Here is a 25,107-nt window from a genome sequence, read left to right as displayed (position 1 = left end):
CAAGTGCAGATAGTGGACTGGGCTGTAGCAGGTAGCAGCTAGAAGCAGACGATCAGCTAGCAAAGGAGCCCATCATAGCACAGTTCCAAGTACTCCAGGCACTGAACAAGTGCTTCAATCTCAGAGCCAAATGAATGTCCCAAGTAACACCTTTTATAGAGGGGCTTAAAGTCTAATGGAAAACACACACACACACACACACACAGAGATATGAAACAAATTTACAAAGTAGTGAGTGGGTTGTGCTTCCTGAAAGCAGAAGACTCCAATCTGCCATTGCAGAGGGAATTTTGAAGTGAGCCAGGCAGGATTTTAATAAAACATGGCATCTGGGGCAAAGGCTTGAAAAAGTATTGACCTTGGAAGAGCCACAGAATGGGTCACTTCCCTAGAATGAAAGGGGTAAGGTAAAAGGTGAGGAGAAAAAACTGAGAGCATTCACACAGTACAGGGCCAGTGTATGACCTCCTTAACTTATGTGACTTACAAAGAGGCAACTTAAATGCTTCACTGCATGAGCAGAGGTAAGGCCCTAGCCTATGTGGGAGGCAGGAACAAGAACCTCCTATGATGGCCAGCTTCCAGTCTAAGAGAGAAGATAGCATTCTCAAGTGAGAAATCAGGCCCTGATGGTCAGAAAAGCACATGGGGCTTGTGTGGATAACAGGTCTGATGTGAAACCAGGGCTGGCCTACCACAAGATCACAAGTTCCCTGTGATTCCTCCATATGATGAACCGGAGCCTGGTGCTGAAGCCCAGTCATCTCAACCCTAGCTGCATGTTAGAATTGCCTGAGTAGTTCTGGAAAAGCATAATGTAGTCTCTACTCCCCCAAAATTGTGATTTAACTGGTGTGGAATAGGACTTAAGCACTGGTATTTTAAAGACATGGTTTGTATGTTCAGCAAACTTTAGGACCAGGCTAAAGCGGGGGCTATCAAATAAGAAAACCATCACTGAGGACTGTAGAGTTTGGGTAAAGATCACAACCTGCAAGACTGGGCCCAGCTGACTAGTCGGCTACAGGGCAATACCTCAGGCTAGATAGGGCAGAAGGAGGTGGAAGAGTTGGCCTCATCTAGGGAAAAGCATGTCAGTATAAAACAAGAGCAGATGTAGGTGTCAGCAGAAATCTAAAAACTTGACTGAACTCCAGTGGTTCTCAAACTTCAACATGCATAGGAACCACCTGGAGGGCTTGTTAAGATGCACTTTGGTGTACTCACACCTCCAGAATTTTTTATTTGTTCAGTCTGGGGTGGGGGTAATAATTTACTTAGGAATTTGTTTGGACCCAGGGCCAGTGCAGTGGATGGTGGCAAATAGGGAAAATAACGAGTCTTGATCAAGGTTTATCAACCTCAGAACTATTCATGTTGTAGGCTGAGAGTTCTCTATTGCAAAGTTCTGTCCTGTGCATTGCAGGATGTAGAGGAGCATCCCTGGCCTCTACTTCCTGGATGCCAGCAGCATCCTCACCTCAGTTATGACAACAAAAATGGCTCCAGACATTGTCAAATGGGGTGGCATATAAACTCACCCCCTTTTGAGATCACTGGTTTCTACATAGCTTTCCAGTTTGTTTTTTTTAACTGGTTATAAAAGAATTTTTCTTATATTATAGAAATTACAATAATCCTGATTATTTTCAGAACAAATCACATTACTCTGAAAATGTATGTACGGTCAGGCACTGCCCAACAACATATCAGCATATGACAGACAGTATATATGACAATGGTTCCGTAAGATTGCATCACCTTATGGCATTGCAGCCATCTTAGTTTGTGTATGTTCTGTGATGTTCACACAAAGATGAAATCATCTAATGGCATAGTTCTTGAAACACGCCCCTGTTGTTAAGTGACCCATGACTGTATTTGATGAGATCCTAGTGTGTGACTGGCATGGTGCTTCTTTTGGTAGAAAGGGACTGTGCTTTGGCACAGACTGCCTAGTTTTAGATTTGGGTTTCCCACTTATCAACTATTGGATAAGCAGCCAAACTTCCGTTTTTTTCCCAGTTAACCTCTTATTTTGAATTTTAGATTTATAGAATTTTAGATTTATAGAAAAGTTGCAAAAATTTCACAGAGTCCCTGTCTACCCCTTTCTAGCCTCCCCCACAAACTCACATCTTATATAAGCATAGGACAGTTTCTTAACTGCTTTCTGCCTCAGTTTCCACATCTACAAAATGAGGATCTAGGAACAGCCCATCTCATTCAGCTGTGGAAAGTTTTGAATGGAATAATTTAGGTAAAATATTCAGAAGCACCTGGCACTCATCAAGTACTCAAACCATTTTCAGTTATTATTTTTTATGATTCCCTATGGCTTTAAAATCTCCAAAAATTGATGAGTCTCTAGTGGAGAAACCAACCCCTGTGAGTGCAGAAATTCTCTGGCAGCCTTAGCTGTCAGTCTGTGTCTACCTGTGTGTGCACTTCCACCTGGCTGAGATTGCCTTGAATCCACAGTTTTCAAGCACATCTGCTTCTCCCCACTGACATCCTGAAACTTGTAGACTTTTCCAGGGTTTGGACTTTATTCAGGACTCCTGACCCTGATCACTATCACATTACAGTGGTTTGTCCGGAGGACCTCTATTGCTAAAGCAATGAGAAAGTCCTGGCAAATGGTCTCCATCCTACATGAGCCAAGCTGACGGAAACGTCTGTGAGCACCAGTGCTCCAACATTAACGGCATTCTCCAGTCTGTTCAGCATTCTCCCTCAAGGGCCCCCCTACAGAATTTTACACAAAAGCACAGATGCCTCCAATCCAAAAGCGCATCGTAAATTCTTGCTGTGTGTGAGGTTTCTGGGCTTTGGTGTTTGGGAAGAGAATGCTGAGTCAGAACCAACAGCAGAAAGGGTCCTGGGCTCTGGCCTTAGTCTACAGCCAGAGGTAGCAGAACCATTTGTAAATGCTAATTAAACTCACTTCCCTGCTCCCTAGCCAGGATAGTGATCTGTGTATTTTATATATGGGAGGACTGGGGACAAAGAGGGAACAAACCTTTACCAGCCACATATCTTGCAGAGTGGCAAGGGCAACAAGGGGCTCCCTAGCAGAGCTGGGCTGAGCTGTGAGCCCCACACAAATCAGCAGAGCTCAATCTGTTTGGCCAGTGTGCTGAATGCTAGCGACGGCCTCTGCCAGGACGGCATTGGTATTCTGCATGGAGAAAAGAAGTTTCAGTCTCACACTAATTACTGTGAGCTCAAATGCATTCAGTCATTAGAGCTTCACTTTGGGATGGGAGATGAATCCTAATTGCAGAGCTGTCACACATGGTGGCAAATGCTGCCCTTCTAGGTGCTGGGAGATAGCCTTGCCCAGCAGTAGATGGCCCAGCTGTTTCCCCCTTTCTCTCTTCTCTCTCCTTCTCTCTCTGTCACACGCACCCACACCTCTGCAGCCCCATCTGCACAGAGGTAAACTACCCTCGTCCGTCCTGCCAGCCTGGAGTTTGCAGACATGCTAGGGGCTCATTGAAAAACCTCACACTGGTCCCTGCTCTCGGGTTTTGCTTCCATGAACTCTGAGAGACTAGAAATTCTCAGAGGCACTCTGGAACCTGGCTGAACAAGGCTGGCTTGCAAGTGTTGACCTTTTGTCTTCCTCCTTCTGTTGCTGATCATTTTTGCATGTGTCTTTCAAAGTACCAGGTGTGAAAATAAGTGGCTGAATTTCATTTCCGCCTGTCTTCCCACTACTATAAAAGTGATCTATAACATTATAGCTCTGACCAGGTCAAGCTTCAGCTTAAATATCCCTCTGGCTCCAGAACTGACTTAAGAAAAAGTTGATTCTCTTTAAAAGACACTTACAGTCCTTCGGAGTAAGGACCCAGTTTACTTTATCACGTGGTTCCTGCTGCTCCTCGTTGTAGACTGGATGCCCCATTAAGGAGTCATTATCTTCCCTCAGCCTACGCATCATGCCAGAGATGAAGTCTGGGGAGAGGTGCAGAGGAGTTGTCAAGGCAAGGACCACAACTGCAGCGCCGATGGTCACATTAACAATGTCCATGTGTGCTGCTATTTTGGAGCATTTTCTGTACACCAAGCTCTTACAGACTTTATTTAATTCTTAGAACAAGCCCAGGAGGTAGGGACTGGCATCTCACCATCACACAGTGGGGAAGCACACAGGCTCCAGTGTCCATTTCCCTGGACACAAATCCTGAGTCCAGTTAGCATTTCTGTCCACTGTGAGCAAACTATTCCATCTCTCTGTGTTTATGTTTTATCCTAGAAAAAACAGACTGATGGGATTAAAATGCTCCCTCCAAGGGTCGTGGGGAAGCTCAAATGAGTTAATACATAAAAAGAATTCAGGGACTGGGTATGTAGCTCAGTGGTAGTGTGCAAGGCCCTGAGTCCAATCTCCAGCACTGGGGGAAAAAAAAAATAGTACTCAGAACAGCATCTGGCACGTGGCTGGTACTAATATGCTTTAGTTATTATACAGAGAAAACTGCTATTCAGAGAGACATAGCGGCTTGCTCTTCACTCTCATCCTGTGAGCTACATTGTTATTATAAAATTGGGTGCGGGCAGCCAGATTTCTTTTAGATACCACCCAGCACCCATCAGCAAAGGGTCCAGGGTGAGGTCATCGTACCTGTCCTTCAGCGAAAGGGGCCACAGAGCAGTTGTTGGTGTTGTGCATGACTGGGGTCCCAGCTTTAGTTACAACTTCGACCCTGAAGGCATCTTCCTCGATTGGCCCACCAGGTAAAAAGCATCCAAGATGCAATTAGAGATAAGAAGCAGCGGTTCAACTTCCTTGGGGAGGAGATGAGCCTGAATCCTTCTGTAGGCATCTTCATCACCATGAACCCAGGCTATGCCGGCCGCACGGAGCTGCCCGAGAACCTCAAGGCTCTCTTCAGGTAAGCGAAAGCTCCGCCCATGGGCCTCTTTCCGCTGAAAATGTATGACTCATATATTAAGAGAAAATTTGGAACATTTAGAAAAGTAGATTGTTTAAATCTGCTTTTTCTGTAATGCTATCAACAGTAAAATGATTTTTTGCTTAATTGTGTTCAGTTCTTTTTTTTGTTTATTTTTTATTTATTTTTTGTGGAACTGGGGATTGAACTCAGGGGCATTCTATCATTGAGCTACATCACTTCTTTATGTGCATTTACGAATTTTATTACACTTATAGCCTATATGTGTAGCCTGTATACAATTTTGTATTGTTTCATTTTTTTCATTTTATAGTCTATTGACAATACTTTCTTCTTATGTGTTTAATAAATCTCATTTCATGATTGCATATTTTTATCAAGTACATGACCCACAATGCAATTAACCGGTCTCTCATGGTTGAATATTAAGACTGTTTCTAACATTTAAAATAAATTCATACATAATGCTGCAATGTACATTTTTGTATATAAATCTTTTTTTTTTTCCTGCATGCCTGATTATTTTGTTTGGCTAACATCCCAGAAGTGGAATTACTGAGTTAACGAGTAAGAACATTTTTAAGGCTCTTGATACACTTTGCCAAATTGCTTTCTCAAAAGCATAGTACCAAATTATACCCCTAGTAGTGATGCATAGAAACACCTCTTTTATTTCACCCTTGCTGCCATGCATATTGCTTTGTTTTTTAAATCTTTATTTTGATAAGAAAACACAAATGCATCTCCTAGCAAGAGTTGGAGTCCACATTCTTTTTCAGAAAAATGAAGTTGACCCAACAAAGGGAAAATGAAAGGTGCTCCCAGCTTTCTGATTTTCTGCTTACTGAACTTAGGAGAGACAGGCCATAAGGAACTGTGACCACACTATCTAGTAGTTTGGAGTGAGAGACCCAGTGCTCTCTGGAAAGGTGGAGTCAACACCTTTGTAGACTTCTGAAGCCCTGGAAGGCCCTGTGTCCCTTAGCCCCTCACTTTAAACCACTCCAGTTGTGGCAAATTCCTGTTTCATGAGTAGTTTAGGTGTCTTCTCATTCAGGCAGGTCCCAACTTTACCTACCTAAGGAGCACTGGAATGTTCACAACTTGTCTACACTGCCACAGAATACTGCATTGCTTGCTATTTGTTTATACAAAGTATTTATTAAGTGAGCTTTGTGTAACAAGCAATAATACAGGTAGCTTCTTACCCAAATAAGAATTGTTCTTTTTTTTTTTTTTTTTCCCTTGGTATGAGGGATTGAACCCAGGGGTGCTCAACCACTGAGCCACATCCCCAGCCCTTTTTTTTACAATTTAGAGACAGGGTCTTGCTGAGTTGCTGAGGCTGATTTTGAACCCATTGTCCTTCTACCTCAGCCTCCCTAGTCACTGGGATTACAGGCAAGAGCCACCACACCTGGCTGTTCATTTTTTTCTTTTTTAAAGAATTATTCTTTACATTTATTTCCCTAAAGGTAAGTGGAACTGTCTTAATCCATTCGTGTTACTGTAACAAAATACCATAGACCAAGTGTACTAAACAACAGATTTATTTTTCTCAGTTCTAGAAGCCGGAAGTCTGAGTTCGGGTTGCTGATGTGATTGGGTTCTAGGGAAGGCCTGCTTCCAAGGTGCAGATGGCTAAATTCTCATTGTGTCTGCCCTCTTATTATAAAGGCACTAATCCTGTTCATGGGGGATCCCCCTCATGACCTAACCACTTCCCAAAGGCCCCACCTCCCAATGTCCTCATAATGAGGGTTAGGATTTTATTACAAGCATTTTAGGAGGACACAAACATTCAGACCATAATAGTGTATCACATGTATTCATAGAAGAAATTTGGGGAAAAATGAGAAAAATAGTTTGAAAAACAATAAGCACAAACATTTACTTTTACATTTAATTCTCATAAAGATCCTGTAAGGTGGATACTACTAGTTTCCCCCTTGTACAATGAGAAAAACAGATGAATTCACCAAGTTATCCAGGATAATCAACCAGGTTGCTAGAGTTAGCTAGTAGCCTGAAACCAGATTTCCAACCCAGAGCCTCTACTCCTCCCCAGACCAGTTCAGTTACCCAGAGATCATCAGTGTTACCACTTAGTATGTTCTTCCCTCCAATACTATATTGGCAGAGCACTGCTTTTTCAAAACTTGGATCCAACTCTATATTGTTTAGTATCTTGTCTTCATTAATTAATGTTTTCCCATGTCATTTAATAGTTTTCCTTCTATAGCATTATTTTTCATGACCACATCACATTCTGTTGTGTGAATGCATATTTAACCTTATGTTCAAATTACCAAATGATCTTGAGAATCTAAGTATTTGAAGCTCCTTTGAATCTGAATGTAATACAAAATATTTCAAGGAAAATTTTGAACTTGAATGAGATGATTTTGAAATTTTTGTATTGGTGTAGGGAAAATGCAATTAAAGAATTGTAGAAATGTTAGGTTCCCATTACATACCTAATTAATTAATAAAAATAAGTCATTTTTTGTTTACAATAAAATAATTTAAAAAATAAGTCATTTTAAAATCAAATACTTCTAGTGCCAGAGTTTTAAAGATTACCAAAAAATGTTTATATAGAGACAAAAATCCCTTTCTGTGTTCTCATACATATACCATTTTGAGTCAATGTGGAGTTAATAGGTACCTACCTCAGCATTTAAAAACTTACATTTTTTTTGCAAATAAATACAGAATAAGCCCTGTGTATCTGGGATTTGGAGGATACATACATCTTGAGGGTGAGGACTAGAGAGACTGTAAGTTTCTTGTAGATACCCAGAAAGACTCATTCCTCAATCTCAGCCCCTCAGCAAGTTGTCTATCCTGGACAACTTGCTCTATTGATCCATGCATGGTGTAAGGTACATAGGTCTCAAGATATAAGACCCAAGATGTAGCCCCAACACTGCCCCATCTGCTAACATGTCCATCACCCTGAGTAAGACAATATATTTCTTTTATCCTTAGTTAACTCATCTCTAAATTGGAAGTTTTAGATGAAATAATTGCAAAGATTCTTCCATGAGTTTTTGAGCTCACAGATGCCTCTATGTGTGATCTCAGCCAGTATTTCTTGTCATACAATCTCTCTAACTCTGTAACTGGAAAACTGTCTCAACCTCTGTCTTTCTGCATGAAGGCCTTGTGCAATGGTTGTTCCAGACTTTGAGTTGATCTGTGAGATCATGCTGGTGGCAGAAGGATTCATTGAAGCTCGGTTGTTAGCCAGGAAGTTCATCACCCTTTACAAGTTGTGCAAAGAACTTCTCTCCAAACAGGTAAGACCACTAGGGAAGCTAAAGAACAAGGGTTCTGCCATGGCCCCAACTCTGGAAAGTTTCTGGGAAGTTTTAGAACTTTCTAAAATATAGAGAGTCGGTGTGCCCATAAACATACCACAAGCTCTGGCTGCTTCCAAAATAAAGATTGGTGCTCATTTTTAGCTCAATGTTTTTCAAAATTCTTTAACCACAGAACTCCCTTTTTCAATAGAATACTTAGCAACACTTCCCAGACAGCAGTGTCCCATGAGAAACATTGCAATGGTCAACAAAAATTCCTGGAGAGAATGGTCTCTACCTGAGGGGCCATGAAATGGGAAGGATGTTAGGAAAACAGTTAGGTATAGCTAGTCCCCTGCTTCTCACTGCTGTTTGTCCCTCAGTGTAGCCTCTGGTTAAGACAGGCTCCCCTCCCTGGAGAAAGCACTTAACAAAACATGCCTGAGCATCTACAAAGTTTATGTCTTGGATGGAGAATTCCTTGGTGGCAAGGGCAGCAATGAAATTTCCCTTAGCTGTTCCAAATGAGTTTCCCCTTCTCTTTGGGATCTTGCTTTGACCATCTTTGCTGTCACAACACAGGCTCCCTCTGCCCTGTGAATTCTGTCCTTGAGGGAGAAAATCCTGTTTTCATCACATTTCCTTAAGAGCTGACTCTCCCTGAAGGCTCATCCCTTTTATGTTCTGTGCCTGTCTTGCTATCCTCAGAGCCAGAAAATGCTAGACCAAGACCTGGAACTCTGTGATCAGGATTTTCTAACTCATGAATCCTCTCCCACGCATTTGCCTGGACTTTGAAAGTGACCTATGATATATGTTATCTATAATTTTGTAGCCTGAGCACGTGGCACTCTGCATCCCAGCAACTTTGGTCTAATCTACAACTTGCCAACAGGATCACTATGACTGGGGCCTGCGGGCCATCAAGTCTGTACTTGTGGTGGCAGGATCCCTGAAGCGAGGGGACCCCGACCGGCCTGAGGACCAAGTCCTGATGCGCTCCTTGCGAGATTTCAACATTCCCAAGATTGTGACTGATGATATGCCTGTGTTCATGGGCTTGATTGGGGACCTCTTTCCTGCCCTGGATGTCCCCCGAAAGAGAAACCCGAACTTTGAAGCCTTGGTGAGGAAGGCGGTGGTGGACCTGAAGCTCCAGGCTGAGGACAACTTTGTGCTCAAGGTACATGATGCATGTCCTCTAGAGCGCTGTCTCTTCATTCTTTTCTTAGACAATGAGTTGTCCCATCATCCTGAATCCAAAGGGACAGATAGATGAACTGATATTATCCAGTTGGAAGTAACTTAATCCACTTCAGCAGTTTTTTTTGTTGTTATTGTTTTTGTTTTTTTTATCAGAGCTTTATAATTTATACAGAGTAGTTGGTTTCTTCTTGACAAACTCATACATGCATGGGAATTGATTTCAGTTCATGATCCCCCCTTTCCCTCACCCTTTTTCCTCCCATCTTCTCTCCCCTCCCCCCTTCTCCTTACTCTAGTTGACTTCCTTTTGCTCATCTATTAATTTATATTTGATTGGTTCTTTATATTATCCTATCCCTCCCTCCCCTTTTCCTTTATTTTACTCTAGCTTCCTCAGAGGTCAGCAGTTCTTTATTGGGGACCCACAATGTGGAATGCATGATAGGAAATATGAGAGAAAAATGAAGGAAACTGTACCATCAGCGTCAAGAGGAAACTGATGTATTTCACAGTAAAGACCTTAAGATAAAAGCTGGAATTTTAGTGCAAATGGAACTAGCTTAGTGGCTGTGGGAAACGTTATGCATTGAACTCTGCTGTGGAGGCTACAATTGCAGACTAAGTGCCTGTAAAGCCATCTTTCCTTGTGTTAAGACAATGGATTAGTGAGGAAGGCTCCATCTGAATTGGATCCTTAATTGTGATTAAAATTGTCTATCAAAATAAAATGCACTCAGCATCTACCACTTGGATAAAGAGGCACAGGATCCCAGATTTAAGGCTACCAAGAATGAGACAGGTGAAACTGCTTAGGGAATTAACTGTGCCTGCATTTTCATTGGGGTTAGAACTCATTTTTGAGTTTTTAGGGCTTTGCATACAAAATTCTCCACATTTTGAATGACCTATCCCAACACTGTTTTTCCATAAGTCTGTATTTTTACAGTGTAATTGTGCAGAAGGTAATGTTTTCAGGATGAATAAAATGTTGTTATAGTAGAAATGCCTGCACACAAAGAAGTAAAGCTTAGAGCAAGAGGAAACAAGGGCCATGAAGAAGGGTCAGGGGTCCTGAAGTTCAAATAGACATGTTTTCCTGTTCAATAATAAGTGTTTGAAATACATGAGCATCATTTTAGAGTTCACAGGTGGTTTTGTATTCTGTATCACATTTGATCCTTCAACAACCCCTGAAGCAGAGGGTTCAGATGAAGCATTTTACAGATGAGGAAACTGAGATTTCATTACTTCTCCAAGGTACTCCACTAAGATACCTCCTAGGAGGGAAACTGTTCCCCCCGCAGGAAATGTGACTAAGGGGCAGGTTCCTTCTACTCCACTGCAGAAGCTGTTTCTGGCACACAATAGTTTCATTGATAGAGAGTAAGCCCTGATTATATGTAAACAGAATTAAGGATGAAGTGAAATAGCCCCTTCTCTTTGCAAGCAGGTGCCTGCTTTCATTTCTGGGATTCCCTTTTATCAAAGAGAACAGAGCATCACCTGGTCCTCTGCAGCTGTTTCTGTTGGTTGGCCCATCCCCCCATTCCTTCTGTCCCTCCTTCCAAGTTCAGAGTGGAGGTTTTTCAAGTAGAAAGGGATAGGATGGCCTTGAAGGTAGAGAGAAAAGGATCAGAAAAGGGGCATTTGTGAGAAACAGATTGTATAAGCATCAGCAGAAAGTCCAACTTGCTAAAGGCAAAGGGATTGAGGTGATGGGTTCCAGAGTAGGGGAGAGCAGGACACAGGCAGTAAGACTCAAAGGACAACATGGGACCATGATATACAGGGCCCCAAAGGCCAGACAGAGGGCTTTCCCTTAAAGGGTCTAATCCTAAGAGGCAGTCCCACCCCAGAGATGGGTTAAATGTGATGAGGTTCTCAGGATGCCGTGCACTGAGGATGAGGTCATAGAATCAGGGCAGCCCACATCTTGCCAGACCCTTTGGGATCTGGCCAGGGCATCTGACCCTCCTTCCCTCACATTCTGCCTCTTCTTCCTCTTCAGAACCTTACTCTTTCTTTCTGTGTACTTGTCACTTGGGCCATGTTGTGCTTCCTGCTTTTCTTTCTTTTCTTTTCCACAGCTGCTCTCTGATTTAGTGGTAAAACAGAGACTCTCTACTAAATCTTCTTGGAACAGATGATGACTCTACCCACTTTTCATTTGCACTGTCCACTTGAATTTATGGGAAAAAATTCCTCAAAGCTGACTCGTGAGGCTCTGGTGGCATCCTGAGATCCTGGAAAAGTGGTACTACAATTTTTTTTTTTTTTTTTAAGAAAGAGGAATAGACTCAGAGTAATAGAAACTTGAAAGGGGTTTCAAGTTACATTACATTTCTGAAACACAAGATGAAAGAGTTAGATTCAACAGAGTAGAGGGGGCTACAGAACCCTTAGAAAGGGCTTTGGGAAAAGGGGCCAGGAGGCAGCAACTCTGCCAAGCAGAACCCTGGAGAAACTCTGAGCTTGGAGTTGATATTTAAGGAGGGCAGGAATGAGAAAGAGAACTAAAATAGCCATTTAATCTATTTAAACTATAATTTTGCCACTTGGCTCCCCACACTCTTCTCCCAATATCTCCTTCCAGTTCCCAATTCCCAAGCAATGCAGACCATCTGCAACCAGGCATTTAACTCAAGGCCAAAAAGAAAAAAGAAAGCCTTTAAAAAATTTAATAAAGTCTTTGGGGGAAACAAAGACTGCTGTCAGGGTATTGGTGTCCTGGATTAGAGCCCTCCCATTCTCTTCTGGGTCCCTCAATAGAAGGCCAATATTAACTCAGGCACCCACAGGTGAAGGGACAAAGATAAAGGCCACCATTTGACAATGTCCATAGAGCTCCCACTCAGTCCTCTGGCCCTCGGAAGAGACCTATATTGAATTGTTCACTTTGAAGGGATGAAATTTATGGTATGTGATTATATCCCAAGAAAAGTGTTGAAATGAACAAAAAAAAATTGGTGGAACTCAAAAGTGATTTTTAATTGATTTATTTTAATTGGTGCACATAGTCCTACATAAAAGTGGAATTCATTATATATCATATAGGCATGTGGCATAGTATGGTTACTTTCAGTCATCCCTCCTGCCTCCCTCTCATCCTCCTTCCTCTACTGCTCTCCCATCTGTTTTCATGAGATTCCTTCTACCACCCACTTTTTCTTAATTCCTTATTTCTTTGTAGCTTCTGCATAGAAGAGAAAACATACAACCCTCGATTTTCTGCTTCTGGCTTATTTCAGTTCACATGATGTTCTTCAGTTTCATCCATGTACAATCAAATGACAATTCATTCTTCTTTATGGCTAAAACTCCATTTTGTATATATACCATGTTGTCTTTACCATCTGTCCTGCTCCTTGTTATTTATCCAGAAGAACTAAAACCCGCATACCATAGCTACACATGCATATTAATGTCTATAGCAGCACAATTTATGATAGCCAAGTTATGGAACCAGCCTTGGTGTCCCTCAGTAGAAAATGATTTTTTTTTTTTTTTTTTGTATCAGGGATTGAACCCAGGGATACTTAACCACCAGTCCACATCCCCAGCCCTTTTTATGTTTTACTTTGAGACAGAGACTCACCAAGTTGTTTAGGGCCTTACTAAGTTGCTGAAGCTGGCTTTGAACTTGCAATCCTCCTCCCTCAGCCTTCTGAGCCGCTAGGATTACAGGCGTGCACCACAACACCTGGCAGAAAGTGATTTTAAGTCTTACTATGATCATTGTATGGTGCCATTGTTCAGTCAATTGTATGTGGGGGGAAGAAAAGGAAAAATCTGGGTATTTTAGTCAGTTTTTTCACTGCTGTGACTAAAAGTCTGACCAGAACAATTTTAGAAGAGAAAAAGTTTATTTAGGGGCTCACAGTTTCAGAGGTCTCAGTTCATAGGCAGCTGGCTTCAATCCTAGAGTAAAGGTGAACACCATGGCAGAAGAGTGTAATGGAGGGAAGTAGCTCACATGATGGTCAGAAAGCAGAGAGAGACCCTACTCATGAGATACACAATATATACCCCAAGGCACGCCCCCAATGACCCACCTCCTCCCGACCTGCCTTCGGTTACCACTCGGTTAATCCCATTAGGGTGTTAATCCACTGATTAGGTTAAGGTTCTCATAACCCAATCAATTCTCCTCTAAACCTTCTTGCATGGTCTCACACATGAGCTTCTGGGGACACCTCACATCCAAACCATAACACCTGGGAGTATAACATAGTCTCCACTCAGCAGCAAGAAATTCCACCAGGCCACTACTCTCCTGGTCCTCCTCCTCCTCCTCTTTTCTTCCTCCTCCTCTTCTTTGCTTTTTTAGAATGCAGTGACCTCAGGTCAACATCATGTTTAAAATTCTCCAAATAATTTCCAGCTCAAATGCCCCCTCCTTTGGGAATTCTTCCTTATTCCCATTTTATTCAAAATCAGTTGTTCCCTCCTCTCCATTCCCACACCTTTTAAATACCTCTATTAGCTGGGAGCAGTGGTGCATGCCTATAATCCCAGAGACTTGGGAGGATGAAGCAGGAGAATCTCAAGTTTGGGGCCAGCCTCAGCAACTTAGCAAGACCCTGTCTCAAAATAAATAAATAAGAAGGGTTGGGGATATATCTCAGCACCCCTGTGTTCAATCCCTAGTACCAAAAAAAATCCCCTTACATTATAATAATTTGTCAACATGGTTTTCCTTTTTTGGTTTTTTATTGGTGCTTTACATGTAATACTGGGATTCATTGTTACATATTTGTACATATGCACACCATAAAAACACTGGGGAACAAAATTGTCAACATGACTGTCTTCTCCATCAGACTATGAAACCACCTCTGAATCTCCCTTTTCTGATATACTCTCTAGTACTTCATTGGTGACTAATAATTACATGACTGAACTATGAACACATGAATAAATAGTGTTGCCTTTATTTCCAAACTCATTCCAAACACATTTTGGGGTAAGTAAACCTTCCTCTTTTGATTTCAGTTCCCACTTCAGACTGGCTCACAGAAGAGCAGTGGACAAGTAGTTGAGCGACCAATTGGTCCCTCAATCTGAGTGACAGGTTATCTTCCTGTCCCCACAGGTGGTCCAACTGGAAGAGCTGCTGGCGGTGAGGCACTCTGTGTTTGTGGTGGGTGCGGCTGGTACTGGCAAGTCACAGGTGCTGAGGTCCTTGCACAAGACCTATCAGATCATGAAACGTCGCCCCGTCTGGACTGATCTCAACCCCAAAGCAGTCACAAATGATGAACTCTTCGGCATCATCAATTCAGCCACGAGAGAATGGAAGGATGGTAAGAGTGGGATCTCCCAAGAAAGAGCTTCTTCTATCCTCAGAGCCCTTTGGACAGGCTTCCATGTCCGGGGATGAACTGCAGAGGAGAGAGCATTAAACTGATGAGCTTGGGACCACAGGAGGTGTGAATGCCAGCGGAAAAGAGGAAACCAGTTTGGGGTGGAAGGGAACCTCAACTTTTCAGATGTTTTCCCTCTTCAGAGACCTCTTCCAGCTCCTTTTAGAGAGGGCCCTTAAATAAAATAAAGCAGGGCAGGTATTCAACTGTTGTTTGGTGGTTCTGGAGCACCCAGCAGTGTGGAGTCCCTACACTGCCCGCCATGGTTTTATGGCGTGGTGAAGTAGGGAAGCCCAGGGCTCACTTCTAAAGAAGTAGTGCAGGATGGCATGCCACGGGCACACCTCTCCCCCACCAGCAGTGCCCCAGCAGTGATGGGGAGGCTGTGTGCCAGGGATCACTGCCCCAGCCAGGCCCCTGGTGATGATGCTCAAATGTCCTTTCAACCCCTGGAGGACTCCAGGACCACATTCCCTCCCATGGTGACTAAAAGGACCCCAGACCCTTGTTCACTCTGTGCTTCGGGAATGAGGAAATCCAGCTCCCTCCTGCCGTTTCAATGTCTGCCTCCATCAGAGCCAAACTGTTTTGATGTCTTTAATTTAGGAGCTGCAGTCAAAGGCCTGGAGTAGGGAAATTTAATGAGCAGCATCTCTAATTTTTATGTCACTATTAGTGAGACCTAGCATCGTCTCATTCTTCTTGGTCTTAGTAAATTTGATTTTTGTGTTTCATTTCTCCCTTTTATTTTGAATCAGTGTGTAAGAGTTCTTCTTATTTAAAATATACTAACTCTTTATCTGTTGCACACATTACTAATGCTTCCCTGCCGGTCTATCATTTGTTCATAGACTTTTTATGGCATATTATACCGTACACTTTTTTTTTTTTTAAAAAAAGGAAAATTATATGTCTCTGGTCGTTTTAGCATCTGGGATTCCTATTTAGTTTATAACTCCTAATTTTAAGCTACAGATGTTCTATCATAAATTTGGTCAATAAGGATTTTTTACATTAACATTTTTTATCCATCTGGGATTTATTTGGGGGCTTACTATGAGATAGAATAGAAAATGAACTTTATTTCCTTCCAGATGGGTAATTGATTGTGCCAGTATCAGTATCATTTATTAAATAAACCATCCTTTCCCTCTGAATTTAAACACTAGCCTGTCATTTATTAAATTCCATACATACCAAGTTCTGATTCTGAGCTTTCTTTTCTGTTCCACTCCCCTACTTACCTGATCCTATATTAATGCCAGTCTATTTCAGTAACAGTCATTTTATAGCATATTTTAATATCAGATAAGTAAGTTTTTCAATTTTCTTTAATAGTCTTATAATTTTGTTGGATAATCTTAGGCACTTCTTTTTCTGTTATATTTAAGTTCAACAAATATAAGTCCACATTTTAAATGTTGTTGGAATTATGACTAAAATTTTGGTTAAATGTATTCATTGAAGTTGATGAAATTAACAAAGATACAATAATCACAAATCTATAGTCACCAAATAAGATAACTGTGAAGTAAATGGAATATAGACTTGTAAAGTTTTCAGGAAAAATGATAAATATAAAATATGGTGGGTTAGTTTAACATACTCTTTTCAAAATTAGAAAATTCCAGGAGACAGAAAAATAAGTCTATATATATAGAAAGGAATTTGTAATACATCATCAAGCTCAATGTAACACATAGTCACAGAACACTGCATCCTATAAATAGAAAATATTTTCTTAGTTGGTTCATGGAACATTTCCAAAAATTAAAAATTTAGTTGGCTACAGAGGGAGCTATATTTAATTCAAAAGCATCAATTTATAGGCTACATTCTCTGATATTGCAACAGGATTAGAAACAACTAACAAGATTAACCAGAATAATTTTACCACTTGCAAATCAAGAAAAGTTCTCTGCCTTTGGATCAAAAAGAAAATTAAATTCCAAAATCTCTCAGAACCAATAAAAAAGAGTACTTCATATGAAATCCCTGGAACACATCTAAACCCTATAAGGAAAAACTTTATCATGAAAGGTAGGCTAGAAATAAAGGAAGTTAGCATCTATTGTAAGCAATTGCTCAAACTAAACTTGAAGAAAACAAGGGAAAGGAAATTAATAAAGGTAAAATCTTAAATTAGAATAGACGTAAAACAAATCATAGAGAAGATAAATATAAACTTTTAGAATAAAGAACGATAATATAAGTTTATTGTGTACATAATTAATGAGGAAATGGGTAAATACATATGTATGATTAGAAATTAGAAAGGATATATAATAGTAAATATAAACAAGATTAGAGTATTTAAGTAGATGACACATATTTGAAAAACTAGAAGAAACATAAGACCCCCCCTAGAAAAATATAAATTAACAACATCTACTCAACAAGAAGTACAAAACTTGAGCAAACTACTGAAAAGAAAAATTTTAAGATAATAAAAGAACAAAAAAACAAGTAATTTCAAAATCATAAAAAGGATAGCTCTGAATTCATTTTATGGAGCCAGAATAATCTTTAAATCAACTTTCATGTAGAAAAACAATAACAAAAAATACAAATAAAGTCAGTTTCACTTATTAATATAGATTCATATAGATGCAAACATTCTAAATAAAATATCAGTAAATAGAATTCAACACTATCTCAAAAGAATAATACAGTTGCTATAGTGTACCAAATTCAATAAATAGAAGGAAGACTAATTGCCTAGAGGAAAGGGATAGGAGAAAAAAGAGAGGAGGAAAAGTGATGGTACTGGAGATTGAAATGGAGAAAACTATGTTATATGTATTTATGGATAAGTCAAAATGAACCCCACTATTATGGATAATTATAATGCACTAAATATTTTTTACATTTAAAAAAAGAAAACATTTTGTATTTCATGAATCAAATAGGTAGAAACGAAATACTCAAGAACCAGAAAAACTTTGTACTCATGAATTATATGTATTAATGCTTCTGGCAGAATCAGAGTAAAAATTAACTACTATTCAAAAAAAAAAAAAAAGGAATGACACAGTTTGACAGAATAGAATCTATTCCAGGAATGTAAGGATAAATCGATTATTTTTTTAAAAGCATTAGCAAAAAGCATTGACATGTTAAAGGAGAAAATTATTTGATGAATCAATAGATACTGAAAATCCAATAACTATTACTGAAAGTTCTAAACAAAATAAGAATAGAATGTGGTACCTAAAGTGAAGAGGAAAACGAAATCACTCTGAATAATGATACACCAAAGTCATTTCCATTAAAATCAGAAACAAGTTAGTGAGGCCTATTATCAACATTATTATTCAGCATTGTTTGCTGAGATTCTAGAAAACGCAGTAAGACAAGAAAATGGAATATATGGTATACATTAGAAGAAAAGAGAAACATTGTTTTGCTCGTTCTGTAACTTTATGCTTAGAAAATCCACAGGACACTATTGAAAAATGTCACTAGTGAATAAGAAACTTTATTAAAGCTAACTAAACATAAAATAAATACATAAAATTTGGTAGCTTATCGCTGTACAAGCAATATTCAGCTAAAAATGGAAATACAGGGGGATTTAACAATCAAAAAGATGATGTATATTTAAGAATATCCGTAACTAAAGAGAAAAAGCTATAAAATTTCTGGGCATAGTGGCAGGCACCCGTAATCTCCAGTGACTAGGGGTTCTGAGGTAGGAGGATCCGAGTTCAAAGCCAGCCACAGCAACTTAGCAAGAGTCTGTCTCAAAATATTTAAAAAATGACTGGGGATGTGACTCAGTGGTTATGCACCCCTTGGTTCAGTCCCTGGCACACACACACACAAAAAAGCTATAAAATTTTATTGTGGACATAAAATAGTAACTGAAAAAGTGAAAAAAAAAAAAAAAAAGACAAACCATATTATTAACTGGGAAAGTTTAATATCATAAAATCGATTTGATCTAAATTAATGTATAAATTTCATGTAATGACAATATAATCAAGTCTTCTCCCAAGTCCTGTCTTGGGCAAGATTTACGAGGGCTGCAATTATTTACAAGGGTGAAAATTTCACCTAACCAAGTTTAATGTCATTCTGTCATGTCACAGTCCTTTGTCACTTACAGACTGATGTACCACCCGGTATCATTACCATTCTCATTCTTGTGGTTCTCATCCAGGTTAGGAAGTTACCGTGAGACTCAGAGAGGGTGCACCTTAGGCCTGGTCAAGTTTGCAGTAGGGCAAGGCACAGAGCCTGGTCTGATCTGCCTTTTCCATTTACACCTCCTTTTGAGTGCCAGTGCGGGGAAAGCTTTCTTAAGACAAAGAGAACTGATGCTGCGTGGAAAATAAGCTATCAGTGTTTCTTTTTAGGGTTGTTCTCTTCCATCATGCGGGAGCTGGCCAACATCTCTCACGATGGGCCTAAGTGGATTTTACTGGATGGTGACATAGATCCAATGTGGATTGAGTCTCTGAACACTGTCATGGATGACAACAAGGTATCAAAGGAAGCAGGGAGGGAAATCCCCATGTCATCCCTAACCATCAGTGCAGCCAGTTCTCCATGCCGCAGGCACACCTGGAAATCTAGACACCTCACAATGGCTGGCCCGGTGATTGCAGCTGTTGCTGGCATCTTCTGCAGCCATCTCAGGACTGACTGATATGTTCCCACCTTGGCCTGCTTCAAGGGCCCACCTTTGGCACGGTGGTTTGTTTCCTTCAGAATCTTCTGCCTACAGATTCATTTGACATTCAGAGTGGAAAGGAATCATAAATTATCTATTCGAATCTTTTTGTTCCCAATAATTTTCCCTTTTTAAAAATCAGAAAACTAAGGATCAGAAACATTCTCTTTTTTAAATTATTTTTATTTAGCTTTTAATTTTTTACAGTCTGCATTTAGATTCATTGTACACAAATGGGGTACATCATTTCATTTCTATGGTTGTACACAATGTAGATTCATACCATTAGTGTAATCATACATGTACATAAAGTAATGATGTTTGTCTCATTCCACCATTTTTCATACCCCCTCCCTCTCATTTTATTCTACGTATTCTAAAGTTCCCCCATTATTCTTTCATTCTCCACCTCCACCCCCATCCTCCACTTATCAGGGAAAACATTCGGCCTTTGGTTTTTTGGGCTTGGCTTATTTCACTTAGCATGATATTCTCCAATTCCATCCATTTATTTGCAAATGCCATAATAACATTCTGAGCCTGTCAAACTCCTTCCATGGCAGTAAATACCTATCCTTTGAGAGTCTGTGTTATTTTTTTAATAAAACAATGAAAACTAACTGAATGGCCAGTTAAACGTCTGTTAAGCTGGTAGCTAAATACATTCAGAAAGTACATCCAGATTGGAAGTGTTAAAACGGCTGTAACATTCACAGAACCATTAGAATAAATGCACGCCCTCCCAGCGGGACTACTTAAGAAGGAAGAGCAGTAACAGGAAACTGAAGCTCTTTTCTTTTAATAGTTTTATTATTCCAATATGGTCTGGTTCATTCAAATTATTGGCATCAATTTAAACTGTTTAAATAACTTTTCTCCTGATTCAACAGACACACACACAGAGGACAGAGGGGTGGGAGTAGAGAGGAAATAGGAAGAGAGAAAAAGAGGGTTAGTGTAGAAAATTTAGAAAGTACATATAATCAAAAAGAAGAAAATAATCATCCTGACTTTGTGTTACTTTCACAGAATACTGGAGACTGGAAAATTGATAAAGATATTTATGTGTCTCACAGTTCTGGAGACTAGAAAGTCCAAGATCCAGGGCCCAGGGCCTTCTTGCTGTGGTCATGCCATGGTAGAAGTGGGGAAGGGCAATAAAGCATGCACAAGAGAACAGAAAAGCTCTCAAGGACTTTTAAAATCAGCTTTGGTCCATTTATGAAGGTGGATGCTTTGTGGCCTCATCACCTCTGAAGGCTTCACTTCTCACATTAGGAATAAAGCTTCCAACACATGCTTTCCAGGGAACATATTCAAATCGTAGAATCCATAACCCAATCAACAATAATCCACCAAATCTCCACCAGCTGGCAGTGCATCCTAACTCCTTCCTAACTGAATGTTCCTCCTGTGGTTTCCAGGTGCTGACCCTGGCAAGCAACGAGAGGATCCCTCTTAACCCCACAATGCGGCTCCTCTTTGAGATCAGTCACCTGCGCACAGCCACTCCAGCAACCGTCTCTAGAGCAGGTATGGCCCTGCAGGTAAAGATGCTTGAGATGAGGACTTTGAGCTGGACATTTGCTTTTTCTGGCTCTGAAGGAACCCAGAAACCTGATCATCCAGAACTCCAGCCTAGTTCTTAGGACTAATCCACATTCACAAGGGGAGGTAGGCACCATAAGATCAGGGCCATGTGTTTATGTTCACTCAGAAATGTGGCAATGGGAAGGGAAGTAGTCCCCAAGCTGGTCAACTGTCCACTGCGCAGAGTGTCTTGAATTAGGCTACTTTGAGGCTGGTTCTAGCCTCCATGTCAATGGAGATGCCCAAGCATCACCATTTCTCATTAAATCCTCGTGGAAAATAGCAACATTACCTTAATTTTCCTGTATCTCTGCTGACTAAATTCATTAGCAGAGCCTAGAGGTTAAAAAAAAAAAAAAAAACCTAATTAGGAAAAATAATCAAACTTAAAGAACTAGAGCGTAGAATGGTGGTTGCCAGGCCCTGGGCATGAGGAACTGAGGGAGATGTTGCCAAATGGGTACCAAGTTTCAGTTATGCAGGGTGAAGCCTTTTGGAGGTAATGGATATATTTATTACCTTGATTGTGGTGATGGTTTCACAGGTGGATTTTTATGTCCCAAATTCATCAAATAGTTTACATTAAGTATGTACAGTGTTTTGTATATCAATTATACCTAAATAAAGCTGTTAAAATATTTCATTGAATAATAATAAAATAAAAATTCATAATAAAAAAGAGAAACTTTTTTATCTCTACCACAGTATCAGATTCCCTTTCAAGAACCTGGATTTAGGTTGGTGAACACAGGTCAGGAGAGTTCTCTCCCACTGTATTAGTTACCTAGTGCTGCTTGCTATAACAAGTGTAATGAATCACCATACACTTGTTGGCTTTCAAACCAGGCGAAATTCATTCTCTCACATTTCTGCAAGTCAGACATCCAAAATCAAGGTCATCAAGGCTGCACTTCCTCCAAAGGCTGTAGGAGAGATCCCCTGCTTACACTGTCCACCTTCCATTCTCCTTGGCTTGTGGCCCCATAACTCCAACCTCCACCTTCATCTCATGGCTTCTTCATCTGTATGAGTCTCTGCCCTTTTATCTCTTATGAAGACACTTCTAAATGTCCCATGCAGATTATCCAGTATAACTTCATCTCAAGATCTTTATCATAATTATATCTTCAAAGGCTCTTTTCCCAAATAAGTTCACATTACCAGGTTCCAGTGGTTAGGATCTGGCCATATCTCTCAGGCGATTATTCAATCCACTACACACTCCAACACTATGACAAGTATTGCTGATCAGTCACAGTTTTCTTTCTTCCCAAGCCTCGATTTGGTCTTGGGATCCTTCTCAACACAGCTCTTCGTTCATCTGTCATGGGTCAGTTGGCCTTGGTGCTCAATAGTAAACACATGTGCCCTCTCTGACCAACGCCAGGTCCCTGTTCTTTTAATGTCCAGTCTTCTGTACATTATTTTAAACAAAGAAGATAAATCCCTTGGGTAAAGAATATTTGGACCTATATGGAATCCTCAGTGTACAATATTCTCTTTTCTCCCAGGGATCCTGTACATCAACCCAGCAGACCTAGGATGGAATCCTGCAGTGAGCAGCTGGATTGACCAGAGGGAAATCCAGACAGAGAGAGCCAACCTAACCATTCTGTTTGACAAGTACCTTCCAACCTGCTTGGACATACTCAGAACCAGGTAAGCCCAGAAACAAAGGTAGCAAGTTAATGCAGCAATACTGAATGCTTTGGTCACAGCTGATGCTCTGCTGATGTTCTGTCCTGATTCCAAAGTCAGAACCCTCCAGGCACAGCAGATGGCAGACACATTAGGATGGCCATGGAATGCTTATTGTCAGTTCAGACAAGAAGAGAGATGAGTGAAGATGAGGAAGTCTAAAGTGCCTTCATAAGTGCCACACTGGTGAAGGAGGCAGGTGATTGTAGTATCAGATGGTAGTCCTGAGGTTCAAATCCTTCAGCTCACAGGGAAACAGCTGGCTCTCCTACAAATGATCCATAGGCCAAACCAACAGGCCGAAGGTGAAGATGACACTTGTCAGGGACACATGGGACCCACTTCCTCTTTCTGATTCTGGGTGTTCACAGTTCAGGAATTGGGAATAATTTATCATTTGACCTGTTCTTCCCCACTGAATACTGTGAGGTCACTTTTGCTCTCACAGTTTTGCAAAAGTAAAAGCAGCAAACCCTGACCACCTGTGAGAGCCAGCTTTCCATCACTGTAACAAATACCTGAGACAATCAATTTATAAAGAGAAAAGTTTGGTTTTGGCTCACAGTTTTGGAAGTTTCAATCCATGATTGTTTGGCCCCTTGCTTCGAACCTGTGGCAGCACATCATTCAGGAACATAGGGCAGAGCAAAACCACTCATCTCATGGCTGGGAAGGAAAAAGAAAGGAAGAGAGTAGAGTCCCACAGTCCTCTCCAAGGGCATGCCCTGATGATCTAAAGACTTCCTGGGAGGCTGTACCTCTTGAAGTTTTCACCACCTCCAAATAGCACCTCTGGGGACCAAGCCCTCAACTCAGGGGCCTTTATCAGACACTCAAGTTCCAAACTATAGCACCACCTATCACTCAAATAAGAGGTTAATGACTCTTAACCAAGAGGATAGTTATTACAGTAAGAATATTTTATGTATCAGCATAAATAGTTCCCCATGATTGAAAATTTGGAAGCTGTGTGCACCTCTCTCTCTCTCTCTCTCTCTCTCTCTCTCTCTCTCTCTCTCTCTCTCTCTCCCATTTGACAGATTATTCTATGAACCTGGCACTCATTTCCATAATTCAGCTAGTGGACTTCAGAGGCTGGTGCCCATGACTCAGATTCATAGTTCCTAAAGTTTTCAAAATTTTGTGTCAGGATTGTTTCCAAGAATTTACTATCCATCACTCAAATGGATCCCTGACTCCTTATTCATTGGCCTGTCAAGCACAGGATAGGATTGTGGCTCCAATTGTCCAGTTGCTCACAAAAGTGGAGGCAGAAAAAAGGGAAATCCCAGACTGCAGCCACAATATTAAGAGTCCCAGGCACTCTTGCTCAGTATGCCTTGTCCCTACCCTAAAATAATCTGCCCACATTAGAAGTGACCTTTGTATCACTAATATGGAGTTACAATCCAGCAGTGGGCATAGAAGTGTATTTTGATATCTAATGAAACACCTATTGATTTTGATTTTATAGGTTTTATATTTCAGGGTCAATAATTATTTTTCCAAATGTCAGTATCTTTTCAAGGCTTTGAAAAGCTTTCAGCCCCTTGTAACCCATAGACTCTAAAACCTTGTAGTCTAATGCAGCCCTGGTGGCTAGCAAATTCTGACAGGTGGCTACAGTGGTTAGGCAAATGGGCAAGGTTAGCCATGGGCTATAACACTAGAAACAAGTGAGATTTTAGGAAAGTAGTCCATCCCTGCTCTTTCTCTTTGACTGGAACACTTGTCAATATAGTCTTTAATAAAAAGTCAGGCTATCCCCATTCTCTGCATTTAAAACAAGAGATACCAAAACTTTTGTGTTTGTGTATCTGTGTGTGTGTGTGTGTGTGTGTGTGTGTGTGTGTGCACATCTGTGCTGGCACATACACAAACATTTGAAACAAGCCTTGCAGACTGACTGTCTTAAGTCTGTGCAGAACAACTCTGGCCCCCCAGTTGTTGAAATCTATGGTTATCAGGGAGGAAGAAGAATAGTTTTCATTCATGGGTGCCTGCTCTGGGTGTTATTTCATTTTTTTCTCTCAGGCCTCTGAAGAGGCTCACCCTCTATGAATGAGGGAGCAGAGGTTCTGTGATGTGTTAGTAAGTAACAGAAGCTTTTACTTCAAGGCCTTACTTCTATTTTATAGAGATGCAGTATCCTAATGCTGGTTTTATGCCACCTTGTTAATACAAGCTGTGCAATGTCAACACATTAATTTTTTATTAGACAAGGTCGGAGTATAAATCAACCTTACTTTGTTTTATGTTGTCCCCTCAAAACCACTCTATGTAGCTGATTCTCCTCCCACCCTGGATGAGATCTAAATCAATGTCCACAACTTTCTGGTCACTTC

General features: G+C 40.6%; 1 protein-coding gene across 5 annotated transcripts in view; it reads left to right on the top strand.

The window, feature by feature from the left end:
- DNAH9 (dynein axonemal heavy chain 9) overlaps window positions 1-25,107 on the top strand; it is a 352,397-nt gene that overhangs the window by 119,623 nt on the left and 207,667 nt on the right. For all 5 annotated transcript variants that reach the window (XM_079135288.1, XM_079135287.1, XM_079135285.1 and 2 more), the window contains 7 exons: window positions 4,747-4,904; window positions 8,089-8,227; window positions 9,126-9,413; window positions 14,529-14,739; window positions 19,158-19,285; window positions 20,899-21,007; window positions 22,576-22,723. In XM_079135288.1, coding sequence (XP_078991414.1) covers window positions 4,747-4,904; window positions 8,089-8,227; window positions 9,126-9,413; window positions 14,529-14,739; window positions 19,158-19,285; window positions 20,899-21,007; window positions 22,576-22,723 — 1,181 coding nt within the window. The remainder of the gene's footprint in view (window positions 1-4,746; window positions 4,905-8,088; window positions 8,228-9,125; window positions 9,414-14,528; window positions 14,740-19,157; window positions 19,286-20,898; window positions 21,008-22,575; window positions 22,724-25,107) is intronic.

This window comes from Sciurus vulgaris, assembly GCF_902686455.1.
Source record: "Sciurus vulgaris genome assembly, chromosome: 3".
Taxonomy (NCBI): domain Eukaryota; kingdom Metazoa; phylum Chordata; class Mammalia; order Rodentia; family Sciuridae; genus Sciurus; species Sciurus vulgaris.
This window is presented reverse-complemented; position numbering and strand designations above follow the sequence as displayed.